This window comes from Chiloscyllium plagiosum, unplaced genomic scaffold (assembly GCF_004010195.1).
Source record: "Chiloscyllium plagiosum isolate BGI_BamShark_2017 unplaced genomic scaffold, ASM401019v2 scaf_56, whole genome shotgun sequence".
Lineage (NCBI taxonomy): Eukaryota > Metazoa > Chordata > Chondrichthyes > Orectolobiformes > Hemiscylliidae > Chiloscyllium > Chiloscyllium plagiosum.
Genome location: NW_025215377.1, coordinates 88,160 through 115,958, shown reverse-complemented (window position 1 = coordinate 115,958; position 27,799 = coordinate 88,160). Strand labels below are relative to the sequence as shown.

Sequence of the window (27,799 nt, the reverse complement as noted above, 5' to 3'; positions counted from 1 at the left end):
GTAGGGGGGGCGTGGACCTGACCAGGTAGTCACGGAGGGGACGGTCTTTGCGGAAGGCGGAGAGGGGGGGGGGGGGAGATATATCCCTGGTGGTGGGGTCTGTTTGGAGGTGGCGGAAATGTCGGCGGATGATTTGGTTTATGCGAAGGTTGGTAGGGTGGAAGGTGAGCACCAGGGGCGTTCTGTCCTTGTTGCGGTTGGAGGGGTTGGGTCTGAGGGCGGAGGTGCTTTACCTCATAATCGATATAGGTTTGATTCTGCGATTGGACAGCACTTGCTGAACAATCCTGATCGCTGTAAAAATGAGACTAGCAACCAATTTGAATTTATCAGTCAGGGCACAATGTGATTCACATCTGTTAGAAGCTACATAAGTTCATTTGCAGGGATCTGTCCTCTGCAGGAAAAACGACAGGGGCAGTAATTTCTTGGTGCATTCTTCTGGGAAATGCCTTGGCCAATCAGAGTCAACGTGCTAATCAAACAGTACCTTGTTCTCATGATTTAGATTAATTAGGTTAGATTAGATTACTTACAGTGTGAAAAGAGGCCCTACGGCCCAACAAGTCCACAGCTAGCGCAACCCACCCAGACCCATTCCCCTACATTTACCCCTTCACCTAACACTACGGCCAATTTAGCAGGGCGAATTCACCTAACCTGCACATTTTTGTGATTGTGGGAGGAAACTAGAGCACCTGTAGGAAACCCACGCAGACATGGGTAGAATGTGCAAACTCCACACGGAGAATTGCCTGAGGCGGGAATTGAACCCGGGTCTCTGGCGCCGTGAGGCAGCAGTGCTAACTGCTGTGCCACCGTGCCGCCCACAATGCTGTGTTGCTCCCTTTGAGATTTGACATTCTTGCATCTGTCCTGATGACTACAAGACAGAGATTTGGAGAAATGTAATCTCATAAAGGTGTGACTTTTTGGGGCTCTCTTCCAAAGTGGAGACAGATTTCTTGAATATTTTAAGGCAAAGATAGATTGATACTTTATAAGCAAGGGGATGAAAGATTATCGAAGGTAAGCAGAAAGATGGGGTAGACAGATCAGGCATGATGATGGAACAGTCTCGAGGGGATGAGTGGCCTAGTCCTGTTTCCTGTTTAAATGTTCATATGATGAAAGGCTTCAACAACAGGTCTTCTTTTTCCCCAGTACGTTTACATAAGTGTGATAAAGATCCTCACCCTCAGGGTCACCCCAAGAAAGGTTTGCAAAGTTCCTTGGAGATTCTTTTTATGATCCTGGCTGATGTTGTTACTGGAAAAGGCAAATCCAGATTGGCTGAATGGATCATATTTTTGGGGGAATTTGAATGAGATAGTCTTTCACTGAAACACAATCATCCATGCTGCAGATTCCAGTTTAACAATAAAACAGAAGCTTATTATGTAAAAGAAGTGAAGATAAAATAGAATTAACCAAACATAGAGTCATAGAGATGTACAGCATGGAAACAGACCCTTCGGTCCACCCGTCCATGCCGACCAGATATCCCAACCCAATCTAGTCCCACCTGCCAGCACCCGGCCCATATCCCTCCAAACCCTTCCTGTTCATATACCCATCCAAATGCCTCTTAAATGTTCCAATTGTACCAGCCTCCACCACATCCTCTGGCAGCTCATTCCATACACGTACCACCCTCTGTGTGAAAAAGTTGCCCCTTAGGTCTCTTTTTTATATCTTTCCCCCTCACCCTAAACCTATGCCCTCCAGTTCTGGACTCCCCGACCCAAGGGAAAAGACTTTGCCTATTTATCCTATCCATGCCCTTCATAATTTTGTAAGCCTCTATAAGGTCACCCATCAGCCTACGACGCTCCAGGGAAAACAGCCCCAGCTCCCTCAGATCCTTGTAAATCTTTTCTGAACCCTTTCAAGTTTCACAACATTTTTCCAATAGGAAGGAGACCAGAATTGCACACAATATTCTAACAATGGCCTAACCAATGACCTGTACAGCCGCAACATGACCTCCCAACTCCTGTACTCACTACTCTGACCAATAAAGGAAAGCGTACCAAATGCCTTCTTCACTATCCTATCCACCTGCGACTCCACTTTCAAGGAGCTATGAACCTGCACTCCAAGGTCCCTTTGTTCAACAACACTCCCTAGGACCTTACCATTAAGTGTATAAGTCATGCTAAGATTTGCTTTGTTAAAATGCAGCACCTCGCATTTATCTGAATTAAACTCCATCTGCCACTTCTCAGCCCATTGGTCCATCTGGTTCAGATCCTGTTGTAATCTGAGGTAGCCCTCTTCGCTGTCCACTACAGCTCCAAATTTGGTGTCATCTGCAAACTTACTAACTGTACTTATTATGCTTGCATCCAAATCATTTATGTAAATGACAAAAAGTAGAGGGCCTAGCACCGATCCTTGTGGCACTCCACTGGTCACAGGCCTCCAGTCTGAAAAACAACCGTCCATCACCACGCTCTGTCTTCTACCTTTGAGCCAGTTCTGTATCCAAATGGCTAGTTCTCCCTGTATTCCATGAGATCTAACCTTGCTAATCAGTCTTCCATGGGGAACCTTGTCGAACGCCTTACTGAAGTCCATATAGATCACATCTACTGCTCTGCCCTCATCAATCAACTTATATATAATATTTAAAGACTTTAAAACATGTAGTAAAAATATAATCCCATTAATCCCCAAAGCATTCTTTTATAATAGAGAGAATTCCTTCTCTATATATCCCTATAGTTCATAATTTAACCGTGGTCTCAAGTTCTGGTCTTCAGAACCTGAGATTCTTCTAGGAACCTTCATTCACCCATGCTTAAATTTTCTTAGCTTCAAATAACCCCTTCAGGGTTTTAACCCAACACTTCTGATATGGAACTTGCACTAAATTCCTTACACTAAGGTAATTTCTTTTTTAACAATTCTAAACTATCTTTCCCTGTCTGAGGAGCAACTGCTTTACATAGCCAGCATTAGCCAGAATCTCGAAGAACTGTCCAGACTAAGAATATAAAAACTTTTCCATCAAAACTATAGGTATATCCCCTAATCACAAGAAAAACATGAATCCCTGACCTTCTAATAAACAGCTTTTTACATTGTTTGCCCATGCAATTCTCCCAATGTAAACAAAAACCCACCATCCTCCAGGAAGACATTCTCTCACACAGTAATTTTAAAAAAAAATCGCTGTAGTTACAGAAATACCTATAAGCTAATCATTAAATTTAGATAAATCTGACGTGCTGCATTTTGGGAAAGGAAATCTTAGCAGGACTTATACACTTAATGGGAGTGTTACTGAACAAAGTCCGAGGGAGTGTTACTGAACAAAGGGACCTTGGAGTGCAGGTTTCTTAGCTCCTTGAAAGTGGAATCGCAGGCAGATAGGATAGTGAAGAAGGCGTTTGGTATGCTTTCCTTTATTGGTCAGAGTATTGAGTACAGGAGTTGGGAGGTCATGTTACGGCTGTATAGCTCATTGGTTAGGCCACGGTTGAATATTGCGTGCAGTTCTGGTCTCCTTCCTATCGGAAAGATGTTGTGAAACTTGAAAGTGTTCAGAAAAGATTCACAAGGATGTTGCCAGGGTTGGAGGATTTGAGCTATAGGGAGAGGCTGAATAGGCTGGGGCTGTTTTTCCTGGACCGTCGGAGGCTGAGGGGTGGCCTTATAGAGATTTACAAAATTGAGGGGCACGGATAGGATAAATAGACAAGGTCTTTTCCATGGGGTCGGGGAGTCCAGAACTAGAGGGCATAGGTTTAGGGTGAGAGTGGGAAGATATAAAAGAGACCTAAGGGGCAACCTTTTAATGCAGAGGGTGGTGTGTGTGTGGAATGAGCTGCCAGAGGAAGTGGTGGAGGCTGGTACAACTGCAACATTTAAAAGGCATCTGGATGGGTATATGAAAAGGGAGGGTTTGGAGGGATATGGGCCAGGTGCTGGCAGGTGGGAGTATATTGGGTTGGGATATCTGGTTGGCATGGCCGAGTTGGACGGAAAGGTCTGTTTCCGTGCTGTACATCTCTATGACTCTATAAACGTCTTCAGACACACAGAACACCCATATGTCACTGTTTGAACTCAAAAATCCCCAAACTCAATGATACACGATATGAGAATATATATAATACATTCTCCACTGTGAATCTGGCCTTTAGGAAAGGAGTTTTGAAACTCAGAGTGGAGGACTCAATATAGGCCTGGTATTTGCTCACCAGTTAATGGCTTGTTTGATGGTACTCATTTTAACAAGGTGTCAACCTTGGATTGATGGAGAGCTATTCTGTGAATTGCAAATTGACACAAGTTGCACCTCTCTGTTTTTTTTTAATCCACTTGTGGGATGTGAGAGTTGCTGGCTGAACAGCATTTATTGCCCATCCCTAGTTGCTCTTGAGCTGAATGGCTTGCTTTCCCATTTCAGAGGGCAGTTGAGAGTCAACCAAATCGCTGTGGGTGAATAGAGGCTCCTTTGAATCTGGGGAGACAGTTTTGGGGAAATAGAGGAATTAACCAGATATTCTGCCTCAGTCTTTACATCCCATTAGTACAAAAGAACTAGTACTAAAGAATACTAGCGAGGAATTAGGAACTATCCCCATCACTAAAGAAATAGCATTAGGCAAACCATCCCTAACGCACTTTGAATTTGTTGTTGTAGCTACCCATTTCAATTTGGTCAATCCAATCAACATAAAGATCAAAGTCACCTATAATTATTGCTGTATTCTTTTCATATTTTCCTATGATTTGTTGAGTAATAGCTTTTCCCACAGATTGGCTACTGTTTCAGGGTCTGACATCACTCCTAACAATGTCTTCTTTGCTGTTTTTTACCCCCAACAAATGGATTCTGCATCAGCGAAGCCTAGATCATCTCTCACAGCTATCTTCCTTTCATGTCTTAATAACAGTGCTATCCCATCACCTTTTCTATCTGTCCTGTCTCTCTGAAAGGTCAAATATCCCCGAATGTTAAGTCCCCAGTTTTGATCTCCTTGTAACCATGTTTACGTAATGGCAATGAGATCATATCCACCCTGGTTTGCACGGTCAGTTAGTCCACCTTATTCCGAATGCAATGTGGGCCTATCTACAGCACATGGACTGCAGTAATTCAAGCAGGCAGCTCATCACCATCTTCCCAAGGGCAAGTAGGGATGGTTGAGCCAGCATCACATTAACAGGGCATCTATCCCTTCAAACGATTGGCATTCAATGGAAACCCCTCTTATAAGAACCCTGTTGTTCAAGTCTGCAGACATTCTGGAATCCTGTTTCCCCAAAACCCTCACAGAACTCTCTTCCAGTCTAAAGTCCTGTGCTTTATTCCTCATTATGTACTTTATTTATCTTTTCACTCACTTTCTTTTTTTGTCATTCCTCTTTACTTTTCTTAATTCTTAAGTTTCAACAGGTAATGGTGATAACGTTTTCATTTCATTCGTTGAGGTCCAAGATGCCTTTTTGCCATCACCACCCTGAGTTTGTGCACTGAGTAAGTTACAGTGCAAAGGGACCTAGTGTTGAGGGATGGTGCTATCTCAGTAACAGATTCTTCACCAGGCACCTCATTTCAGGAAGTTCTGCTTTCCCAGTGGTGGATGAGGAGGATGTTGTAACCTTACAGGTTGGGGCAGTGTCATTAAAAAGATCCCTGTCTTGGTTCAGTACTTACTGGGAATTGCCAGTAACCCGGGGGGTTCTGATTGAAATTGCTCTCCCTCCCACCAACCATGATCCTGCTGAACCCGAATGTACCACAATTGGATGTGCTCAGCACAGACACACTTAGAAGTAAATTATCACAGACCTTGATCTCCCCATTAATGTCTCATCTGAAAACAAAACCGAAAAGCAATCCGACAAATAGGAGAGACCCCTTTCTGGGATCTTGCCATGCATAGAATGGCTGCCAAATTTTCCAACGTAGCTCATCAACATAATTTGTTCCAAGCGATAAACGTGACAAGACCTGATCTAAATTCAGACAATAAAGGAGATACCATTCAGTCCACTGTACTTGGGCAAGTCTTTTATTAGGCGCCTACCCCGACTTCATTTTGAAAAGAAACTGGATTCAAGTCGAATAACTTTAAAACATAGGAAAATCAATCTGTCTAAACAAATGAAATCAGGAGAGTTATTTTATTTTTGTTTGCAATTCAATTATTTATTTCCATCTCTTCTCTCCTGCACTAAACTGCTGGTCTCTATCTTTTGTGCCCTCTCTCTTTCTCTCTTACCCTCTACCTATATCTCTCCCTGTCTCTATCTCTTTCCTCTTTTTGTTTTGTTTGTTTTTAATTGTCAAATGTTACGGAAATATTGCCAGCATCTGTTTCAGTGCCTGCAGAGACAAAGAAGTGAAATTTTCCAGCCAGCTCCAGGTGATGGATGGTGCAGGATTCTCCAGCTGACACTTTATTGAGTTTTCTGTAGTTATCTCATGCACAGACATTTTTTACAAATGATGACTGCTCTGTCACGTCGAACCATGGGGGAAAACAACAATAATGTTTTAATCTTTTTATAGCGGTGGTTGCTAGTATCTGATATTCATCTTCCGTGGCAACTGCTGTTCGTTACACTTTCAACGTCTGAAATAAAAGGGGTCTCCGCCCAGTAAATAATTTTTAAAAACACACGCACACAGCCTCTTACACTTCCAGGTGTCATGTTTGGTTTTCTGTTTCTAGGTCTTCTTTCTCATTGTGAAATCCTTAAAGGCAAATTCATGAAGATTGGAACTATAGAGTTGGAACCCCATGGAGACATAGTCACTGAAAATCTGGCAAGATGTTAGTGCATCCTTCCTCCCTCCCTGACCCAAAATAGTCACTCCTTCTCTTGGTTTTGGGATGTCAAGGCCCAGGGTCAGGATAGCAGCGAAGATTCACTTCATGCTACCAGGGGTGAATGGCTGTGATTGACCAGAGGAGCTGGGAGCAATCCTCTTAGAAAAGAGCAAGGCAAGGGAATGAAAAACTGACATTTCCATTGTGCCCTCGGCATCCCGAAGCATTCAAAAACCAGTGAAGCATCATTAAAGTATGGTCAGTATTGACAGTGTGGTATTCCCTCAGTGCTGACCCTCTGACAATGTGGCACTCCATCATTAGTGCAGTACGACCATCAACCTGATATTGTGCTGAAGATTTCTCCATGGCTATTAAAACCAACAGAGGCATTATTTATAATGATGTTTGCCATTTTTTTTTGCCCACAGTGCTAGTGACCAGAGAGGATGAGTTCAGTAACCGGTTGAACACACGTGCCAGTTTCCGTGGCTGCACCGCACTGCACTATGCCGTCCTGGCTGACGACTACCAGACAATCCAGTTGCTGCTTGAGGCTGGTAAGGAATTGCTTTTGGTTAGTCTGCTCACAAACTTTACATAATTGAATCTTACAGTATAGAAGGAGGCCATTCAGCCCATGGTATCTGTGCAAACTCATTGAAATAGTCATTCTATCAGTTCAACTTGTTGGGGACAGACACTAAACGAGCTTGGGAAAGGGAAGAGATGAATCAGCCCCTTGAGCCTGTCCCTCCAATCAGTGGGATCATGCCTCATTGTGACAACTGTATCTGATCATCTTGGCTCCACAGCCCTTAAAATTCTTATCTTACAAACAACTATTAGTGTCTGTTTTGATATGTTCAGTTGAGTATCGTTTTTTGGGGGGAAGGAGTTCCAGATTTCTCCCCTCATTTGGAAATCACGCCTGTGTATTGTTGGCTGTGACATCCTTTCAGTTGCCCAAGGTTAAGGAAGGATCTGTATAACAGCAGATCCTCTCGCAAGTGTTGTAGTGGAGAGTGACCATTGTCGGGCTGTTCAAATACAGGTTATTGCTCGAAAGCATTAAGGTGTAATGTCATTGCAGTCTGTCTGTAGTGGGGTCTAATGTCAGTCACTGGCGGTCTGACTGTAGTGCGGTGTAATGTCGGTCACTGGTGGTCTGACTAGTGGGCTGTAATGTCGGTCACTGGCGGTCTGACTGTAACAGGGTGTAATGTTGGTCACTGGCGGTCTGACTGTAACAGGGTGTAATGTCGGTCACTGGCGGTCTGACTGTAACAGGGTGTAATGTTGGTCACTGGCGGTCTGACTGTAGTGCGGTGTAATGTCGGTCACTGGCGGTCTGACTGTAGTGCGGTGTAATGTCGGTCACTGGCGGTCTGACTGTAGTGCGGTGTAATGTCGGTCACTGGCGGTCTGACTGTAGTGGGGTGTAATGTCGGTCACTGGCGGTCTGACTGTAGTGCGGTGTAATGTCGGTCACTGGCGGTCTGACTGTAGTGCGGTGTAATGTCGGTCGTGGGCAGTCTCTCTGTAAATGGACAGGAATAGCCATTTACTCCATGTGTTTGTGTTAGCTGCGTTAAAGAATTATGTAGTTTGTCCTGACCCCTGACTAGTTCCCATAGCCCAACAAGTATGTTTAGTTCACTTTCAAATATTGTCTAATTTAATTCCATTTTATGTGCATATTGTTGAGGAACGGGAGGAAGCTGTTCAGCCCCTCAAGCCTGCTCTACCATTTAGTAACTCTGGTTGATCTGACTGTTGCTCCTTCTTTCCTCTCTTACCCACTATCTCTTTGATTCCATTGACAGTCAAGAATCTACCTAACTCAGCCTTAAAATAGTCAATGACTCTGTCTCCTCCTCACTCACTAACCTCTGAGAAAATTACTAGTTCTCCGTCTGAAATAGGATTTTTAAACTATGTCCATGGTTCTTATCTTTCTTACAAGAGGACACACCCTTTCAGTCCCCACCCTGTCAAATCCCCTCAGGATTTTGTATGTTTCAATAAAATCCCTTCTCCCTCTTCTAAACCGCAATGGCTACAGGCCCAACCCCTCTAACCTTGCCTTGAAGACAACGCTTCATTTCAGCAATCAGTGGAGTGAACCTTCTCTGAATAGTTTCTAGAGCAGTTGTGTCCTTTCTTAAACAAAGAAATCAAAACTGTACTCAGCGCTCCAGATATGGTCTCAAAAGAACCGTGTACAACTGTAGCAAAACGTCCTGACTATTATGTTCCATTCCTGTGCAATAAACAACAACATTCCATTTGCTTTCTTAATCACTGGCTGTATCTGCAGTTGAACTTTTTTGTGATTCATGCACCAGGACACCCATATCCCTCTGTACCTCAGAGTTTTGCAGCTTCTCTTCATTTAAATAATTTTTAATCTTCCTGCCAAAGCAGGAAAGTTCACATTTTCCCACCCTGTGCTCCATCTGCCACATTTTTTCCCACTCACTTCATTGACCTGTATCCTTTTGTTGACCTTTATGTCCTTCTTACACCACTATTTGTGCCATTACCAAATTTAGCAATCATAATTCAGTCCCTTTATCCCAAGTGATTGCTATAGATTGTAAATAGCTTAGATCCCGTTACTGATCCCTGTGGCACACCAGTCATTTACGTTTTGTCTGTTTGAAAATAACTCATTTGTGCCTACTCTTGTTTTTTCCTGTTAATTAACCAATTCACTGTCCAAATATTTGTGGTATTCAAACGTTTTCTGCAGCTCCAAGTATATTACATCTACTGGTTCCCCTTTCTCTATGCTGCTTGTTACATCCTCAAAGAGCTCTAATGAATTATTAAAACACAGTTTCTCTTTCACAAAACCATATTGTAGAAACATGAAGCCATTCAGCCCTTGAGCTTTGTCCCCTATTTAATGAAATCGTTGCTGCTCTCTGGGATAACTCTTTTACATGCCTTTAAAGTTAACAACTGAACTTGACATTGTCTGATAGAGATTTTCTAAGTGCTCTGCTGTAATCTCAAATATAGCAATTTCCCTTTCTTGAAGGAGGGGTTGCATTCAATATTTTTCACTCTGATGGGACTTTTTCAGAACCTAGGGAATTTTGAAAAGTTAAAACCATTACATTTGCCACTTCTTTTAAAACCAAAACCAAGAACACTGGAGAAACTCAGCAGGTCTGACAACATCTGTGGAGGGAGAAAAGGAGTTAGTGTCTTGGGTTTGGTTTGCCTATGTCAGTTTTTTGTTCTGCAATTTTTTCAAAGTCCTGTTTCCCATGTCATAGAGTCATAGAGATGTACAGCATGGGAACAGACCGTTCGGCCAAACCGTCCATGCCGACCAGATATCCCAGCCCAATCTAGTCCCACCTGCCAGCACCCAGCCCGTATCCCTCCAAACCCTTCCTATTCATATACCCATCCAAATGCCTCTTAAATGTTGCAATTGTACCAACCTCCACCACTTCCTCTGGCAGCTCATCCCATACACGTACCATCCTCTGTGTGAAAAAGTTACCCCTTAGGTCTCTTTTATATCTTTCCCCTTTCACCCTAAACCTATGCCCTCTAGTTCTGGACTCCCTGACCCCAGGGAAAGGACTTTGCTTATTTACCCTATCCATGCCCCTCATAATTTTGTAAACCTCTATTAGGTCATCCCTCAGCCTCTGACACTCCAGGGAAAACAGACCCAGCCTGTTCAGCCTCTCCCTGTAGCTCAAATCATTCTTGTAAACCTTTTCTGAACCATGTGATTGCAATTGTTTTAGGTTCTGCCTTTTCTCTCACTTCTTGATTTACAGTTATTTCTGGGATGCATTCCTCTTCAGGCATTTATTGTCGACGAAAATACTTCCTGGCATAAAATTTGTTTATCCAATGTTGCTTCCTCTTCTCTTCAGATCTGTGGTCCTCTGGTAACGGACCCACCTGCTGCTGGAAGCAATTTATTCTGTTGAAACCTTTTATGATTTTGAACACCTCTATAATCTCTCCTTAACCTCTGTATTCCATGGAGTACCTCCCACTGGGAATACCATCCCGTGCAAGTTCCCCCACCAAGCCACGCACCATCCTGACTGGGAAATATATCACTGCTTCTTCAGTGTTGCTGGGTCACAATCCTGGGATACCCTCCCTAATGGCATTGTGGGTCCACTCACAGCACATGGACTGCAGTGGTTCAAGAAGGCAGCTCACCCCCATCTTCCCAAAGGAAATCATGAATTGACAATATGTGTTTTCCCAGCCACACAAGGCTCACGTCCACGATCAAATTAAAAAAAAAGCTGTCTTGTATTTCCATATTCTGAAATCTCTCATCCCAGGAACCACTATGTAAATGTGAGCTTCCCAGAGTTTGACACGATTGTCCAGCTGACCGGCGTTTTATAACGAATTTAGTGTAACCTCTTTACTAACTGAGATAGATTGTGTAAAAGCAAAGGCAAGGGTATCTTGTGAACGTTTAACCCAGGGGTGGGAACCTGCGGCTTTCTGGGCCATTGTGTGTGGCCTTTTGAATGAATCCAAACTTTGCAGAACAAATCTTTTATTTTTTATTAATATGTTTTTTTTTACCTTTATTATTTTTATTTTAATCTTAAAATGAATGTATTTAAAATACCAGAGAGTAAAAGAAAATTCAGCGAAATAATCCTCACAGACTGACCGCCACAGTTAAGAAATTGGTAAGTCATAAGGGCTATTTCAACACCTGCTATGCTCATGATTTAGTTATTTTAGTTAGTTAGTACATATTATTTTGTAAAAATCTAACTACTGTGAATTTTGAGGAATATATAATTGAAGTTTCTTGGATGCGGCCTTATTAGATTACAACTAACATAATGCGGCCTTCCAACATGAAAAGGTTCCCCACCTTTGGTTTTAACCATTTTCTTGACCTGTTCTGCCAGCTATCATATATATATTGGTACCTGGTTCTCTCTGTTCTACACCTGTTAGAAAGTGGCATTGTTTCACTTCTTTGGCATCTTCTCATTCTTGCTGCCATCATGAATCATCTCGCATTTCTCTGTCTTCTATTTCTCGTGGGGTCCCATTGTAACAGTTCTCCTGAGGTTTGCTACTGTGCTGTCTCTTGTTTGCTTGTATTCAAGAGTCCTAAGATATTTGTTAAGCAGTTGTGTGAGCGGAATTGCAGATTTGAAGTTGCAGTCAGATCAGCCGTGGTCTTGTTGAACAAACTCAAAGGGCTGAAGGGCCTACTCCTGTTCCTAGCATCGATCTTCAAAGGTGATGGGACCAATAAGAGAGCAATCAGCATAGCATATGGGATCTTGGGATTAGACGTAGAGTTAAACAGAGGTGTTGAGTGCAAAAATAGTGAAGTCATCCTGCAACCTAATAAAGCCCTGAATAAGTCACAGTTATCGTGTTACAACCAGTCCCTTTCCTCACACTTTAGGAAGGATGTGAGGGTGCTTGAGTGGGTACACAGGAGATTGACAAGAAGGGTTCCAGGGACGGAGGCTTTAACTTAAAACAGAGCGGTGGTCCCAGTATTAACTCCGGCAGAACCCTGCCGCAGTCACCATTATTGTCCTATTTCTGTCCCTCAGCTCCAAGACATCTCTGCAGCAGTTGCTCAGGCTAGTGTCCTTGGCTCAACCATCTTCAGCTGCTTCGTCATTGAACTTCCCTCTATCCTAACGTCAGAAGTGGGGATGTTAGCTGATGGTTGCGCAATGTTCAGCACTAATCCCAACTCCTCAGATAATGAAACAATCCAGGCCCAAGAGCAACAAGGTATGGACAATATCCTGATTCGAACTGTCAAGTGGCAAGTGACATTCATGCCACATAATTGTCAGGCAATGACCATCTTGAATAAGAGACAATCTGACAAGTAGCTTTTGACATTTAATAGTGTTACCATTGCTGAATACCTGTCAGAACACCCTGAAGGTTAACATTGACCAGAAACTGAATTTGACAAATTATAGATATATAATGTGGCTACAAGAGTATGTCAAAAGCTGGGAATCCTATAGCAAATAACTCCTTTCCTGACTCCCCACTTGCCTGGATGGGTGCAGCTCCAACAACACTCAAGAAGCTTGACACCATCCAGGACAAAGCAACTGCTTGATTGGCACCACATCCACAAACATCCACTGCCTCCTCTACCGGTGCTCAGTAGCAGCAGTGTGTACTATCTATAAGATACTATCTAAAGAAATTCATCCATTCTCCTTCAGCAGCACACTCTAAACCTAGGACCACTTCCATATAAGAGGTCAAGGGCAACAGATACATGGGAATAACACCTGCAAGTTCCCCTCTAAGCCACTCATCATCCTGACTTGGAAATATACTGCTATTGCTTCAATGTTGCTGGGTCACATTCCTGGAACTGCCTCAATGTAAGTGTCTTTACACCAAATGAACTGCAGTGGTTCAAGAAGGCAGTTCAACATCAGCTTCAAGGAGCAACTAGAGATGAGCAGTAAATGCTGGTCAAGCTAGCAACACCCACATCCCAGAAAGAAATATGAAAATAACGCTAGTACATGGTCACCAACTCTGAGATGAGCTTTCAGTTCCAGGTTTTCTTAGTGAGATTTGAACCTGTGTAAACAGAGCATTAGCCTCGGCTTCTATATTGCTAGTCCAATGACGACAATATCCTGAGTCTAGAATTTCTGCAGTTTCCACCCTTGCTTCCTTTTTATACAATCTCTGCACACTCTTCAGGGGCTTGATGTTCTTCCTGAAGTCTGCTGTGCAGATTTGTGATTGATCCTTGTGAGTTTATCAAGCTTCCGATTAAGCGCTTCTGTATCAATCTGCTTAAACATTTCCTGTGATAGCAAGTTCCACATGCTTCCCAGTCTGCTAGTTAAAAATGTATCACCTAAATTCTCAATTGGATTCGTTACTGGTTTTGTTACGTGGATGACCCCTAGTTCTGGCCTCTACCATGAAAACATTTTCTCTGCATCTACTCAGTTTGTGTCCTTCACAGTGTTCAAGGCTTCTATAAAGTCACTACTTAGTCTTGCCTTTTCTCAAGAATTGACCTCCCACCACCCCTATCCCAGCCCAGTCCCAAACTATTTGAGCATTCCTGACTTCTTGGTTCTGGTATTCTTGTAAATCTTTTTAACATCTTACATGGTGCCTCAGTGGCTTTTTATTTGAATAATGTGCAGACCTGAACTGTTCACAGAACTCCAAGTGTAGTTTAGCCACAGGGTTCTGTACAAGTTTAACATAACATCCCTGCTTTGAAACTCCCTTACTGCAGAAAGGAACCTCACTGTTTTGCACTTTTTGTGTTTGGTTCGCTGACCTGTAGGAAGAGGGGAAAAAGGAAAGATATATATTAAAAAAAAGGCTATTTATTCCTTCAAGCTGACCTCATGAGTGGGAAAAAGGCTATTTTACCGGCCGTTCGCCCATTATTACTCTGTGCACCTCCGCCTGACCCTTTTGTACCTGACTATTTGACTAAGTACTTCAATAATTGATAGGCCTGTTGACTCAGAACCCAATCGATCAGACCATTCCAACAAGCAATAAAATATTACACTTTAATAATGAAAAGCATCATTTTTCCCCTTTCACTTCCACGGATCTCTGGCCTTTGAACCAGGGTAGCTCATAAAGATCTGCCTGGCCAACCTCTTCCCTCCCCAACCCCCTGCCTAGCGCTTCTTTATAAAGGACAGGCAGCTGTCCCTGGCCTTGTAATGTCTTGTTGCCTTCTGCAGTGTCACAGCATTCCCTCTCATCAGACTCCTGGTGAAGGCCACAACCTTTAGGCCCCAGAGCCTTTGAGCAATTAGTCACCACCCACCAGCCCGTCTTTATCTGCGGGTCAACAGCTGGGTGACACCGCAGAGCGGCTGCAGCACGTTTAGAGGCCTCAGCTTATAATATTTGATTAATAACCTCCACGCTCGCCCACCCCAACGCCTGTCCTTTTCTCCTCCTCTCGCTCCTGTGCAAGCCGGACACAGAGATTCTCCAAACTGGGATCGATCCGATCATCTGTGGGGAAATCTATCCGTCACTGGTGTGAAGTAAGCCCAGTAAATGATGGGCCTGACTTTCTGAGGTGCAGAGTTCACTGACTTTGACTGGTTTTTTTTCTCTCTCAGCAGCTCTATTGGAATTGCAACTTTACTGGGCAATGGGGGAGGGGCAGAATGAGTAATTCAAAAATCAATATGTGTCATAATAAAAGAACAGCACAATAAGTGGCGCAGAATTTTTTTCCAATTGTTTAACCCTTGCAGCTCAGTCAGATAGCCTGAGTTTAGTTGCTCCCTGCCCATAGGAATGGGAGGAGGCCATTCAGCCCTATCCCAACATCTAGTTAGATCATGACTGAACTGGACCTCCGATCTACCTCCCCATCTTTGCTCCCTGTCCATTTCGAACAAAACATTTATTGATCTTGCTCCTGTAAATTTAAATCAACTCACCTGTTGCTGATGGGATGTTGGGAATCCTCTGGATTTGATTAATCCAATGTTTTCCTGGCTGACCCCGTGACTCCCTTTCACCTACCTTACTGCTGATTACATTGTACAGTAGCTCCACAGTTTCAATGTTGACACCCTTGTTTTCAAATCCCACCATTGCTCCTGATCCTTGTGATCTCCTTCATCGCTGCAGACCTCCTTCGTCTCTGCACTCCTTCACTTATGGCCTCTGAAGCATCCCTAGTTTTGGTCATTCACGGCCATGCCTTCAGCTGCCTGTGCCCTGAGTTCTGCAATTCCCTCCCTACACCTCTTTGCATCTCCACATCTCTCCTTCCAAACGCAACCACTACTGTGCGTAAACCACTTGAACATCTCATTGTTATGCTGCATCTTAACTATGACACTATTTGTGTCACTGAAAATTGTTTGCTGTGTTCTTCCTCACACCAAGTACCAGATTGTACCTACACTGACTCAAGTATCTAGTGCCAATGAGCTGAATGGCCTTTATCTGTACTGTTAGAGTTCTGTGATTCATCCATCAATCCCTGAGCTTGTTAAATAACACAGAACTGTGCTTCACAGATGCTGCCTTTCCTACTGAGTTTTCCCAGCCTTTTATCCTTTGTTTTTATTTCAGACTTTCGGCACCTGTAGCATTTCCCTTTTGTGACATTGACCTCTGTCCTGGCAAGCCCTCAGTTTTGGGATTCTCCTCCTTGTTCCCAAATCCCTCCACGGTCTTGCCACCCTCCCCACGTCTGTAATCCTCAATGGCCCCACACCCTCTAAGCACTCTATGCCATTCCAGTCCTGGCGTGTGGAGCATCCCTGATTCTAATTGCTCCACTGTTGGCAGGTGTCATTCAGCTGGGCCTTAAGCTCTGGAATTCCCTCCTGAAACCCCTCTCCTTTTGAAATCCTCCTGTAAAGTCTGCCTCTTTGACTCAGCTTTTGGTTATCTGTTGTAATTACTCCACGTTTGGCTTTGTGCTGGATTGTGTCCAATAATGCTTTCGGCCAACACTTCAGTGTAATATTTATCCTGCAACAGCTTCAGTAAAAGCAGATTAAATAAGTCTTTATCATTGTTGCTGTGTGTGGGATTTTGCAGTGGCTACTGGCTGTTGCACTTCCTACTTTACAACAATGACCACACTTCATTAGCTGTGAAGTGAGTGGAGACATGCTGAACTCAGAAAAGGTGCTATAGAAATGCATACTTATCTTTTTGGAAGTGTACCAAGGCATTTCCTGCATTAAGGGAACTGTGTAAAACTGTATTTTCCTCAGTAATAAGCCTACACTGAGTAAAGTGTTCATTCTAAAGAAAGGATGCAAGTGAACCCACACATTTTGCTAAAATACTGATTATTGCACATGAAAATGCAGTTTTATTGTGTTCAGAGATATGGAGAGTGACAGAGAGAGACACGCATGCACAGACTCTCACAGCTAAAGACATATGCACTGAACAGTGAGAGACAGGAAAAGACAGGCTAATAGCAGTTTGCCCAGCACCATTGTCTGGTTAAGTTCCAAAATTAGGCTGGTTACTGCAGTCTGGTAAACAGTGATTCAGTCTGAGAGACTATAAACAGTTTTTGAAAGTTGCCCTTTCACCTCTGGTAAATGGAGCCACACGAGAAACACAGTCTCACTAACACGGCACATACGCCTGTGGAGTTATGTCCAGCTGTTTCTGTTCCATTCTCCTGCGACAGGTCAAAGATAGAGAGTACTCTGTTTCCTTATTGATCAGGCCTCATGTTTTAAAGCAATTACACTTTCCATGCTCCTCTTCAGTGTTCTGAAAGAGGACAGGGATCTTGAAGATGGGAATGGGGTAGTGGCTGGGGTTGCAAGTGGAGGGAAGGACAGAAAGAGGGGATCCCAGCAAAAAGAGACAAAGCATCTGCTAGCTTCCAGTCGGCAGTGCAGACAAATGTGGCAGCTTCCCTTGCCTGGAGGTATGAGGAGGCTCCAAAACCTAGGGCACGTGGAAGAAACAAGAGGTCTTGACCAGGTCAAGTGAGACAGAGAGCAGAATGCAGCAGGATGTCTCGTCTGAAGAACATTTATTAACTCTGCGCTTGTTTAACAACAGGCTTTAGCAATGGAAGGGAGAGGAGGGAATTAGAAAGGGGCCATGTGGGTGGGGTGGGGGTGAAGTCGTTGTTTAATGATGTGCCCTGAGGATACAACAGTTTGTGGTGATGTGTTGTAGGGGTAACAGGATACTGCTAGGGGACAGGTGCACAGAGACGAGTCTGTTTTGTGTCAGTGATCAAGGTTTCCAGCTTGGAGAAAGCAGTTGTAGCACAGGGAATAGAATCTGTCAATGTTTTCTTTTTCGCCTTTCCCAGGCAACTTTTTCCCTTTGTCCTTCCCTCACCTCCCGAAGCATTGCTCCCTACCAAATCCTAAAGCCGTATCTGGCAGTCACTATCTCCAGTCCTACCTCAGTAACTGTTCTTCATATTTGGTATCAGCTTAGTGCTGAGTAGGTAACACCATTACCTACTTCTGAAGAAGGGTCACTGGACCCTGGACATTAACTCTGCCTTCTCTCCACAGATGCTGCAAGACCTGAATTTCTCCAGCAATTTCTGTTTATGTTTCTGATTTCCAGCATCCGCAGCTCAGGTCCTCCTCCAACAGATTGATCTCGAGCTCGAGGCTGGCATTCTAGTGTGGCGCTAAAGAGCACAGTGTTGTGAGAGGGGCTGTATTTCAGATGTGACACTGAGTTGAATAATAGAATAGAATCCCTACAGTGTAGAAGCAGGCCATTCAGCCCATCAAGTCCACACTGACACTACAAAGAGCTTCCCACTCAGACTCAGACCTCCTCACCCTATCCCTGTAACCCTGCATTTCCCAAGGCTAATCCACCTAGCCTGTACATCCCTGGACACTATGCACAATTTAGCATGGTCAGTCCATCCTAACCTACATACCTCTCAAAACGTCGTCTCTCCTGCTCCTCAAATGCTGCCTGACCGGCTGTGCTTTTCCTGCACCACACTTCTCCTCCCATACAGCACCCGGAGGAAACCCCCACACACACAAGAAAATGTGCAAACGCCACACAGACAGTCATTCGAGGGTGGAATTGAACCCGCGTCCCTGGCGCTGTGAGGCAGCAAAGCTGACCATTGAGCCACCGTGCTGCCCTGAGACTTTGAGTGCTCCCTCAGAAAAAAAAATCACCAACTGCTGTGTTTGTTCAGTTGGTATTTATTTATCCACTCTTAGAATTAGGTAGAATTTTCATCCATTCCATCTTTAATTGCCCTTGAACTGAGTAGCTTGCTCAGCCATTTCAGGGGTAATTCAACCACATTGCTATGGATCTGGAATCACATGGAAGCCAGATCAGGCAAGGGTGACAGATTTCATTCTTGAAAGGGCATTAGTGAAACACTTGAGTTTTTGCAACAATTGATATCGTCGTGGTCACAGCTACTGAGACCAGCTTTCAATCCTTGATTTATGAATTGAAGTTAAATTTATCCAGCCATGGAGTCATGGCTCCAGAGTATTAGCCTCAGACTTGGGATTGCTAGTCAAGTAAAAATACCATTGTCTACCCTAATGTGACATCCTTCAAGATTTTAAGACTTTAAACAATCAAGTCTCAGAAAAAAGGGTCATCATTTAAGACAGAGATGAGGAGGAATTTCTTCTCTCAGCGGGTAGTGAATCTGTGGAGATCTTTATCACAGGGTAACAACAGACATTTTTAATCAGTAAGGGAATTAAGGTCATGGGGAATGGCCATTGAGATGTTATGGATGCCATTACAATGTAAATTGTTGTAAGAGAGTGGGAAGACTGGAGAAACTGAGGATGTTCTCCTCAGAGAAAAGAAAGTTGAGGAGGGACCCATAAGATATGTGAACAAAAGCAGGCCATTCAGCTCGAGTCTGTACTGCCATTCAATAAGATCATTGGCTGATCTGATGATCCTCAATTCCACTTTCCTGCCTTTTCCCCATGACCTTAATTCCCTTACTGATTAAAAATGTCTATTGTTATCCTCTGTGTTAAAGAATTCCACAGATTCACTACCCGCTGAGAGAAGAAATTCCTCCTCATCTCTGTCTTAAATGATGACCCTTTTTTCTGAGACTTGAATATTTAAAATCACAAAAGGATTTTACTTGAGTAAGGAGATGGGAATGAAGTGCAGGAGTAGGCCTTTCAGTCCTTTTGAGTTTGCTCCACTGTTCACTAGGTCATGGTTGATCTTTTACCTTAATTTCACCTTCGTGCACTATGTTACGTTCTTTACACAGAACACGGAACAGTGCAGCACAGGAACAGGCCCTTCGGCCCACCATGGCTGTGCCAACCATGATGCTGTTCTAAACTATTCCCATTTGCCTGAACATGGTCCATATCCCTCTCTTCCCTTTCCTGTCCATGTGTGTCTAAATGCCTTTTAAATGTTGCTCTTTTATCTGCTTCTCCCACCTCCCCTAGCAGCGTGTTCCAGGCACCTGCCACCCTCTGGGTAAAATAAAAGCCTTGCCTTGTACATCTCCTTTAAACTTTCCCTCTCTCACCTTAAACCTATGCCCCCTGGAAAAAAATTCTATTCTGGGAAAAAAATTCCGATTTTCCGTCCTATTCCTAATTCTCTTAATTTTATAAACATCCCTCAGCCCTTGACACTCTCACGAAAACAATCCAAGTTTGTCCAGCCTCTCCTTAAAGCTAATACACTCCAATTCAGGCAACATCCTGGTAAACTTGATTTGCATCTTCTCCAAAGTCTCTATCTGTTTGCTATAGTGTGGCAACCAGAACTGCACACACTGCTCCCAATGTGACCCTGACTAAATGTTTATGCAGCTGCAACATAACTTGCCAGATTTTATACTGGATGCCCTGAGTGATGATAGCACACATGCCACACATCTTCTTTACCACCTTCTCGACTTGTGTTTCCACTTTCAGAGAGCTATGGACTTGCACTCCGGGATCCCTATGTCTATCAGTACTCCTAAGGGTCCTGCCATTTCCTGTATACTTTTCTCTTGCATTTGACCTCCCAAAATGTGTCACCTCAAACTTATCCAGATTAAACTCCATCTGCCATTTCTCCATCCTGCTTTCTGATTGATCTACATCTCGGTGTATCTTTTGGCAGCCTGTTTCACTGTCCATAACTTCACCAATTTATAAGCCTTCTACAGATTTACTAATCTGGCTACTGACATTTTCATTCAAATCATTTATATATATTACAAACAACACCGGTCCCAACTCTGGCTCTTGTGGAGCATCACTGGTCACAGATTTCCAGTCAGAAAAACACCCCTCCACAACTGTTTGCTCTGTTTCCTATGACCAAAACAATTTTGTAGGGAGAAAGTGAGGTCTGCAGATGCTGGAGATCAGAGCTGAAAATGTGTTGCTGGAAAAGCGCAGCAGGTCAGGCAGCATCCAGGGCTTATGCCCGAAACGTCGATTCTCCTGTTCCCTGGATGCTGCCTGACCTGCTGTGCTTTTCCAGCAACACATTTTCAGCAAAACAATTTTGTATCCAACCTACCAACTCCCTGTGAATCCTCTGTGATTTCTAGACCAGCTTACCATGAGGGATCTTGCTAAATGTTTTAGTAAAGTCCATGTAGACAACATCCACTCATCAATCACCTTCATGACTTCCTCAGAAAACTCAATCACGTTTGTGAACTCAGGTCTCCCTGCACAAAGCCATGCTGGCTATCCCTAATAAGCCATTTGTTTCCAAATGTGAGTAAATCCTATCCCTAAGAATCTTCTCCTATAATTTCCCTACCAATCTAAGGCTCATAATTTCCTGTTTATCTTTGCTGCTCTTCTTAAATAAGGGAACAACATTGGCTATTCTCCAAGATTAGAGTGGTGCTGGAAAAGCACAGCAGGTCAGGCAGCATCCGAGGAGCAGGGAAATTGACGTTTTGAGCAAAAGCCCTTCATTAGGAATGGCTTCATCAGCCCTTGGATGCTGTCTGACCTGCTGTGCTTTTCCAGCACCACTAATCTTGAGTCTAATCTCCAGGATCTGCATTACGCACTTCTGCCTGTTGATTATTCTCCAGCCTCCTGGGACCTCTGTGGCTAAAGAGGATGCAGAAATCTCTGTCAAGTCCCCAGCAATCTCCTCCCTTACCTCCCTCGGTATCCTGGGATAGATCCCATCAGGCCCTGGGGACTGATCCACCGTAATATTTTTCAAGGCTCTCAACACCTCCTTCTTAATAACGACTTGCCTTTGAATATCAGCTTTATTTACTTTGTTTGTAAAAGACATGTAGAAATTCTTCACACTGACAGTTGATTGGTTAACCAGATGGCACAAATTTAAAAGTGGGTGTTCCTTCACTGCACGTGCTACAGCGGTTCAAGAAGGCAGCTTACCATCAACTTGTCAAGGACAACTAGGGATGGACAAGAAATGCTGGCTCAACCATAATGCCCACATCTCACTCACGAATGATTTTTTTTACACATGGGTTGTTATATTCTGCAGTGTACTACCTGAAAGGGCAGACCCACTAATAAGTTTCAAAAGATTTGGATCGGTTTTGGAAAAGATAAAACTTGCAGGACTTTGGAAAATGGGGTTACAAACTCAAAACCTCTTCCAATGCATAATGAGCTGAAATACACAGAACCTTTAGAAGACTAGGCAGGGGAACTCAATTGGGCAGGAGGAAAATCTCATCTTTTTGACAGTGGCTAAAGGTTTTGCTGTCAGGTTTTCCGAATCTTTCAGGAGGGTGAGTTTCCTGTTTGGGAACTTGATTGCATTCATTAGTGTGCTATGAATATTCATCAACACCCCAGCCTGCTGGAATGGCAATCTTCTTTAAAAACAGGACACCTATTGGTTCACACAACTAATTATATTTTTGAGGCATTTTTGTGGTGGGTTAGAGTTCATCTTCCAAGATCACGAGGGTACAAACCTCTTCGTGAACTGGCTCCTTCATAACAAAGCTGTTTTTTGTGCAAATACTTGGTGTTAGAGGTGAAGCCTCCCCACATTGATCAGCTCACGAGAAGTTAAGGTTAGAGGAGATAGTTTTAAAAGGGACCTCAGGGGCAACTTTTTCACGCAGGGGGTGGTGTGTGTATGGATTGAGCTGCCAGAGGAAGTGGCGGAGGCTGGTACAATTGCAACATTTAAAAGGCATTTGGATGGGTATATGAATAGGAAGGGTTTGGAGGGATATGGGCCAAATGCTGGAAATGGGACTAGATTAGTTTGGATATCTGGTTGGCATGGATGAGTTGGTCTGAAGGATGTGTTTCCATGCTGTACATCTCTCTGACTCGAAGTCTCAGTTATCTGCAATCTGGCTTACTGTTGTTAAACCCTGAGTGTTAGGGGAGAAGCGTGCCCAGGTAAACGGATGTGCTCACCTGAGGCAGCTGCACTGGATGATGCCAGCAAACCTGACTGGTACAGGCAAATGGGGCTGAACTGTCAAAGGCAGAATGATGAGCTGATGGCACCCGAGTTGCTTAGGATGTTTCTTTTATATTTTAATCGTGAACCCTGTTGTGAGACAGGCAGTACCACTGCACTGCACGTTGTACCACGTTGACAGCCGTGATGAAGTAGGTAAAAACAATGACTGCAGATGCTGGAAACCAGATTCTGGATTAGTAGTGCTGGAAGAGCACAGCAGTTCAGCAGTTTTCCTGATGAAGGGCTTTTGCCCGAAACGTTGATTTTACTGCTCCTCGAATGCTGCCTGAACTGCTGTGCTCTTCCAGCACCACTAATCCAGAATCTGGTTTCCAGCATCTGCAGTCATTGTTTTTACCTACTTCATTGCAGCTGTCAACGTGGTTGTAACGTGCAGTGCAGTGGTACTGCCTGTCTCACAACAGGGTTCACAATTAAAATATAAAAGAAACATCCTTAGCAACTCACGTGCCATCAGCTCATCATTGTGCCTTTGACAGTTCAGCCCCGTTTGCCTGTACCAGTCAGGTTTGCTGGCATCATCCACCACTAATCCAGAAGCTGTGATGAAGTGGCAGGTATTGATTGCGCATGAGTATGATGCTCTTGAAAGTAACCCGGAGACTCCAGGTGTTTGTCTCAGAAATTCTTGCCTGTAAAATTCAGCACTTTACCTGTGCAAACATAGCTCATCGCGTGGGGAAAACCCAACCTGCCCCTGAGCGGAAACTGCTCTTACGTGTGCCTCCACACTGACTGTAAAATGCTCCCCATAGGATGGTCTCCCTCAGTGTTGCATAGTCCTGTTTCTTTTCGCCATAGCAGGTCAGTAAGTGTATTGAGCTGGGTTCTGGGCAGATGAGCAGTCTGGAGAATGTGAAACTCGGCCTTGTCAACTGATTGTGATCTCCACCTTTGTTAGGTCCTATTAGCAGAAATGGAGTCCATTTCACATCCTGTAATCTTGTACATTTACTCAGGTCAGAGTGTTATCTTCTCCCAACCCCAGCTCTAACAGCTGATGTTCTATTTTGTAAACATTTTAAATGGCCCTGGCACACACTCAATTCAGAGTGGAGAGAGCTTTGTGTATGTGCCTAATCTTATCACTTCTTCTAGATGCTGCTGAGCATAACACATGCGCGCGCGCGCGCACGCACGCACACACACGATTGTTGTGAGGACAGCTGTGCAAGTAAACCTACTTGGAGGGCAGCAATGTTCACATTTGGTTACAGCAGGACCCACAATTATCAATAAGGTCAGTAGCCATTTTTTTGGTCATTAACAAAGAGCAGTGGAAGAAGTCGCTTAGCTTTTAGTAGGCCACTAGATACTTACTATGCAGAGAATGGATTTGATAATCCTGGATGGGTAAGCACTGTACTGTCTGAAGTACGGAGTTTTGGATGAACCATTCACTCAGGGACTGGATGCCTCCAGGTAAATATAAAGGATCCCGTGGCATTAAATTGGAATACACTTGGATTGTAGAATGAATCAGCACAAAACAAGACCACTTGACCCTTCAGGCCTACACTGGCCATCTAATTATGTTGTGATTTGGAGATGCCGATGTTGGACTGGGGTGTACAAAGTTAAAAATCACACAACACCAGGTTATAGTCCAACAGGTTTAATTGGTTGATTCTAGTTCTTTTGCCAATTACCTTAAGCCTGTGTCTGTCATGGTTCAGTGCACAGTGTTCATGCCTCAGGATGACAGGTTTCCAGGTTACAATGTTTGAGCACAAAGGTCCAAGCTGATGGACACAATCCAGTGCTGAGGGAACACCACATTGTCAGAGGGTCAGTACTGAGGGAGGTTGCACCGTTGGAGGGACAATGCTGAGGGAGTGCTGCACTGTCGGAGGGTCAGTGCTGAGGGAGTGCCACACTGTCGGAGGGTCAGTGCTGAAGGAGTGCCGCACTGTCACATTAGGTAAAATGAAATCAGATTTTCTGGTCATTATCTTCCTGATGATAATGGAATCTTGCTGCCCATATGCTGGCTGCTCTTTTTCTTATTAAAAAAGTAAAATTGCTATTGTCCCAGAGGATCATAGGACTGCTGTCTCATTAGAGAGAGAGAGAGAGACACACACACACAACTGGAGGTGGTTTAACCTGGGGGTCGCAATGCTTCAGACAAGGGGGTGAGGTTGGGAAGATGGGACCTTCGTGGTGACCTCAGTTAAGATTATGCAATTGTTTCTCATTTCAATCAAGGAGTATGGAACAAAAGCAGGAAACTGGCTTTGAGATTTATTAGATCTGCCTTGGCCCCATTGAATGGCACAGTAGACTCAATGGTTTGAATGGCCAACTTTTGCTCCTGCGTCTTCTGGAGACCCCAGGTTTGGACACCGACTGAGGACTAACTTGTGATTTACAAACTTTTAGCATTAGTTGTTTTTGTGTTCTGTTGCTGTGTTTTATAAAGACACCTATCCTGTTTGGTATTTTTCAATAATCTTATCCGGCTTTCCTTCTGAATGCAAAGAAAATAAGGCAACAGTTTGCATTGACATAACACCTTTAAAATATTCCAAGGCACAAGGAGTTTTATCAAACTAAATTTGACACTCAGCTGTTTACAGAGATATTGGGACAGGTGGCCAAAAGCTTAGTCATAAGAGAAGTTTTTAAAGGAGCATCTTGATGGAGGAGAGAGGTGGAGAGATTTAGGGAGGGACTGTCAAAGTTTTGGGCCAAGGCAGGACCAATAGTGAAGGCAGGACCAGTAGTGGAGTATTTAAAAACACCAATACTCTTGAGTTTGGGTTTAGAGGGCTGCAGAGGTCTCAAAAGGGTTGTCATGCTGGGTGAGGTTACAGAGATAGGGAAAGGTGAAACCATGAGTTTGAAAATGAGGATGAGGAGTTTAAAATTGACTGGAACTAATGAATTTTGGGGAGCACAGTGGGTGGTGAATGAAATGGCCTTGATACAAGTTAGAATGCAGATATCTGTTTCTGATTCTATTTTCTGTATTCCAGCATTTGAAATGCCAACTTAAACTGAGGAAATAACCGGGCAGGTCAGAAATCTTTGTACCATTTCTTAAATGTTATTTCACAGTTCCCTCTGTCTCCCATAGGGGAGAACTCATGACCCAATAGCACAGCCTGAGAAGCAGTGGCAAACTTCCAATGTTTCTCTCTGTCCAGTTGGTGGATTTTATTTCTAAATACCTTGACTCCTCCACACCTTTAAATAATGATTCCTTAATGACTTGCTCAGTAATTTATGGCCTGAGCTGCGATAGTATTATATTGCAGTCATTTTTCTATCCTCATTGATTGTGTGGTTACTGTGTCATTCCTTAATGATTAGGCAAATTCCATTATTGACGAAAAGGAAACTAATTGAGAGTGAGTATTAAAGCAACTGCTCTGGCCTTTAAACAAAGAGTACTACAGCCACGCTCATTGTTTCCCAGGGTTCATTTTGCCTGTCTCTCACTCTCACCTGATTCCAATATAGAACATGATAAGGTGGAGGTGCACAGCATGACTGGGAAATAGGTGGAAATGAGAGAGAAAGCAGTAGAAGCGTAACTGGAAAGCAATGAGCAGAAAGAGAGAACGTAATAGGGAAACAGAAAGAGAGTGACATTCGGAAGGAAAGAGAGAAATGCAGAGGCAGTGGGAGAAGGCAGAGTACAGCATCTGTGCACTCTGAGGCAGCTGAGCTTGCCCTTGTATCCTCAAGACTGGGACATTGTCTGCAAAGAAGCAACCCATTCAGTCTATGCACTTCTCTCCTCTCCCACCGCCCCTTGTCAAGAAGAATGACGAGAAGGAAATGGGTGAGTCTCTGCCACCCACCTATGCCTCGCAAATAACAAAGACAGTGTTGCTTTGTTAGATCACCAGTCAGGCTTTACTTGGAGAATTGTGTTAATATTAGGTATTACATTTTAAGAAGGATGTCAGAGTTCTGGAGAGGATGCAGAGGGAGATGAACTGATGTTAATATCTGAAAAGAGGGGCTTCAGTTATGCAAAGAGTCATGACGTGCTGGAATTTCTCTCCTTAGAGCAGAGATGGTTTCGGAACAGATCATATAATAGAGGTGTTCAAAACCTTAGAGGTCTACAGCACAGAAAAAAAGGCCATTTGGTCCATTGAAATTTTATTGGTCAAAACAACCTTGTAATGACTCTAATCCCACTTTCCAGCTCTGGGCCGTAGCTTTGTTTATTTTATTCATTCATGGGATGAGGGCAACGCTGACTGGGCCTGCATTTATTGCCCGTCCCTAATTACCCAGAGGGCAGTTAAGAGTCGATCACATTGCCGTGGATCTGGAGTCACATGTAGGCCATACTGGGTAAGGATGACAGTTTCCTGCCTTAAATGAGTGAACCAGAAAGGTTTTTCCAACAATCGACATTGGATTCATGGTCATCGTTTGCTCTTCATTCCAGATTTTATTAAGTTCAAATTACACCATCTGCCGTGGTGGGATTCGAACCTGGGTCCCCAGAACATTTCTGGATCAACAGTCTAGCGATAATGCCACGAGGCCATTGTACCTTGGCATCACAAGTTCATATCTAAATACTTCAATGTGATGAGGGTTTCTGCCTCTCCTTTACAGGCAGTAAGTTTCAGATTTCCACCACCCTCTGGGTGAAAATGTTGTTCTTCACATCCCACTCTAAACCTCCTGGTTCTTATCTTAAATCTATGTCCCTGGTTGTTGATCCCTCCATCAAAGGGAAAAGTTTCTTTCTGTCTACCCTCGATATGCTCTTCAAAATTTCATATATCTCAATGATAATCTCTCTCAGTCTCATGATTTCCATGGAAAACATTCGCAGTCTGCCTTCATATCTATTGCTTGTTCCCTTCTTGAATAATGGCACCGCATTGGCTGTCCTGCATAACTCTGGTATCTCTGCTGTGGCTAGAGAAGAATTTAAAATTATTGTCAGCACCTTTGCTATTTCCTCCCTTGTCTCACTCAAATACTTGGGATACATTTCATCTGGCTCTGGATATCAACTTGTAAGCCAGCCGGACCACTCAGAACCTTCTCTCTGTGTTTGCTCATTTCTTTAATTATAT

The 27,799-nt window shown here is 43.6% G+C and overlaps 1 protein-coding gene across 1 annotated transcript in view; it reads left to right on the top strand.

Moving 5' to 3' along the window:
* The window catches only part of clpb (caseinolytic mitochondrial matrix peptidase chaperone subunit B), a 116,125-nt gene that overhangs the window by 30,183 nt on the left and 58,143 nt on the right, over positions 1-27,799 (top strand). Inside the window, exon 5 of the mRNA XM_043686858.1 lies at positions 7,223-7,351. Within this exon, the coding sequence (XP_043542793.1) occupies positions 7,223-7,351 (129 nt within the window). The remainder of the gene's footprint in view (positions 1-7,222; positions 7,352-27,799) is intronic.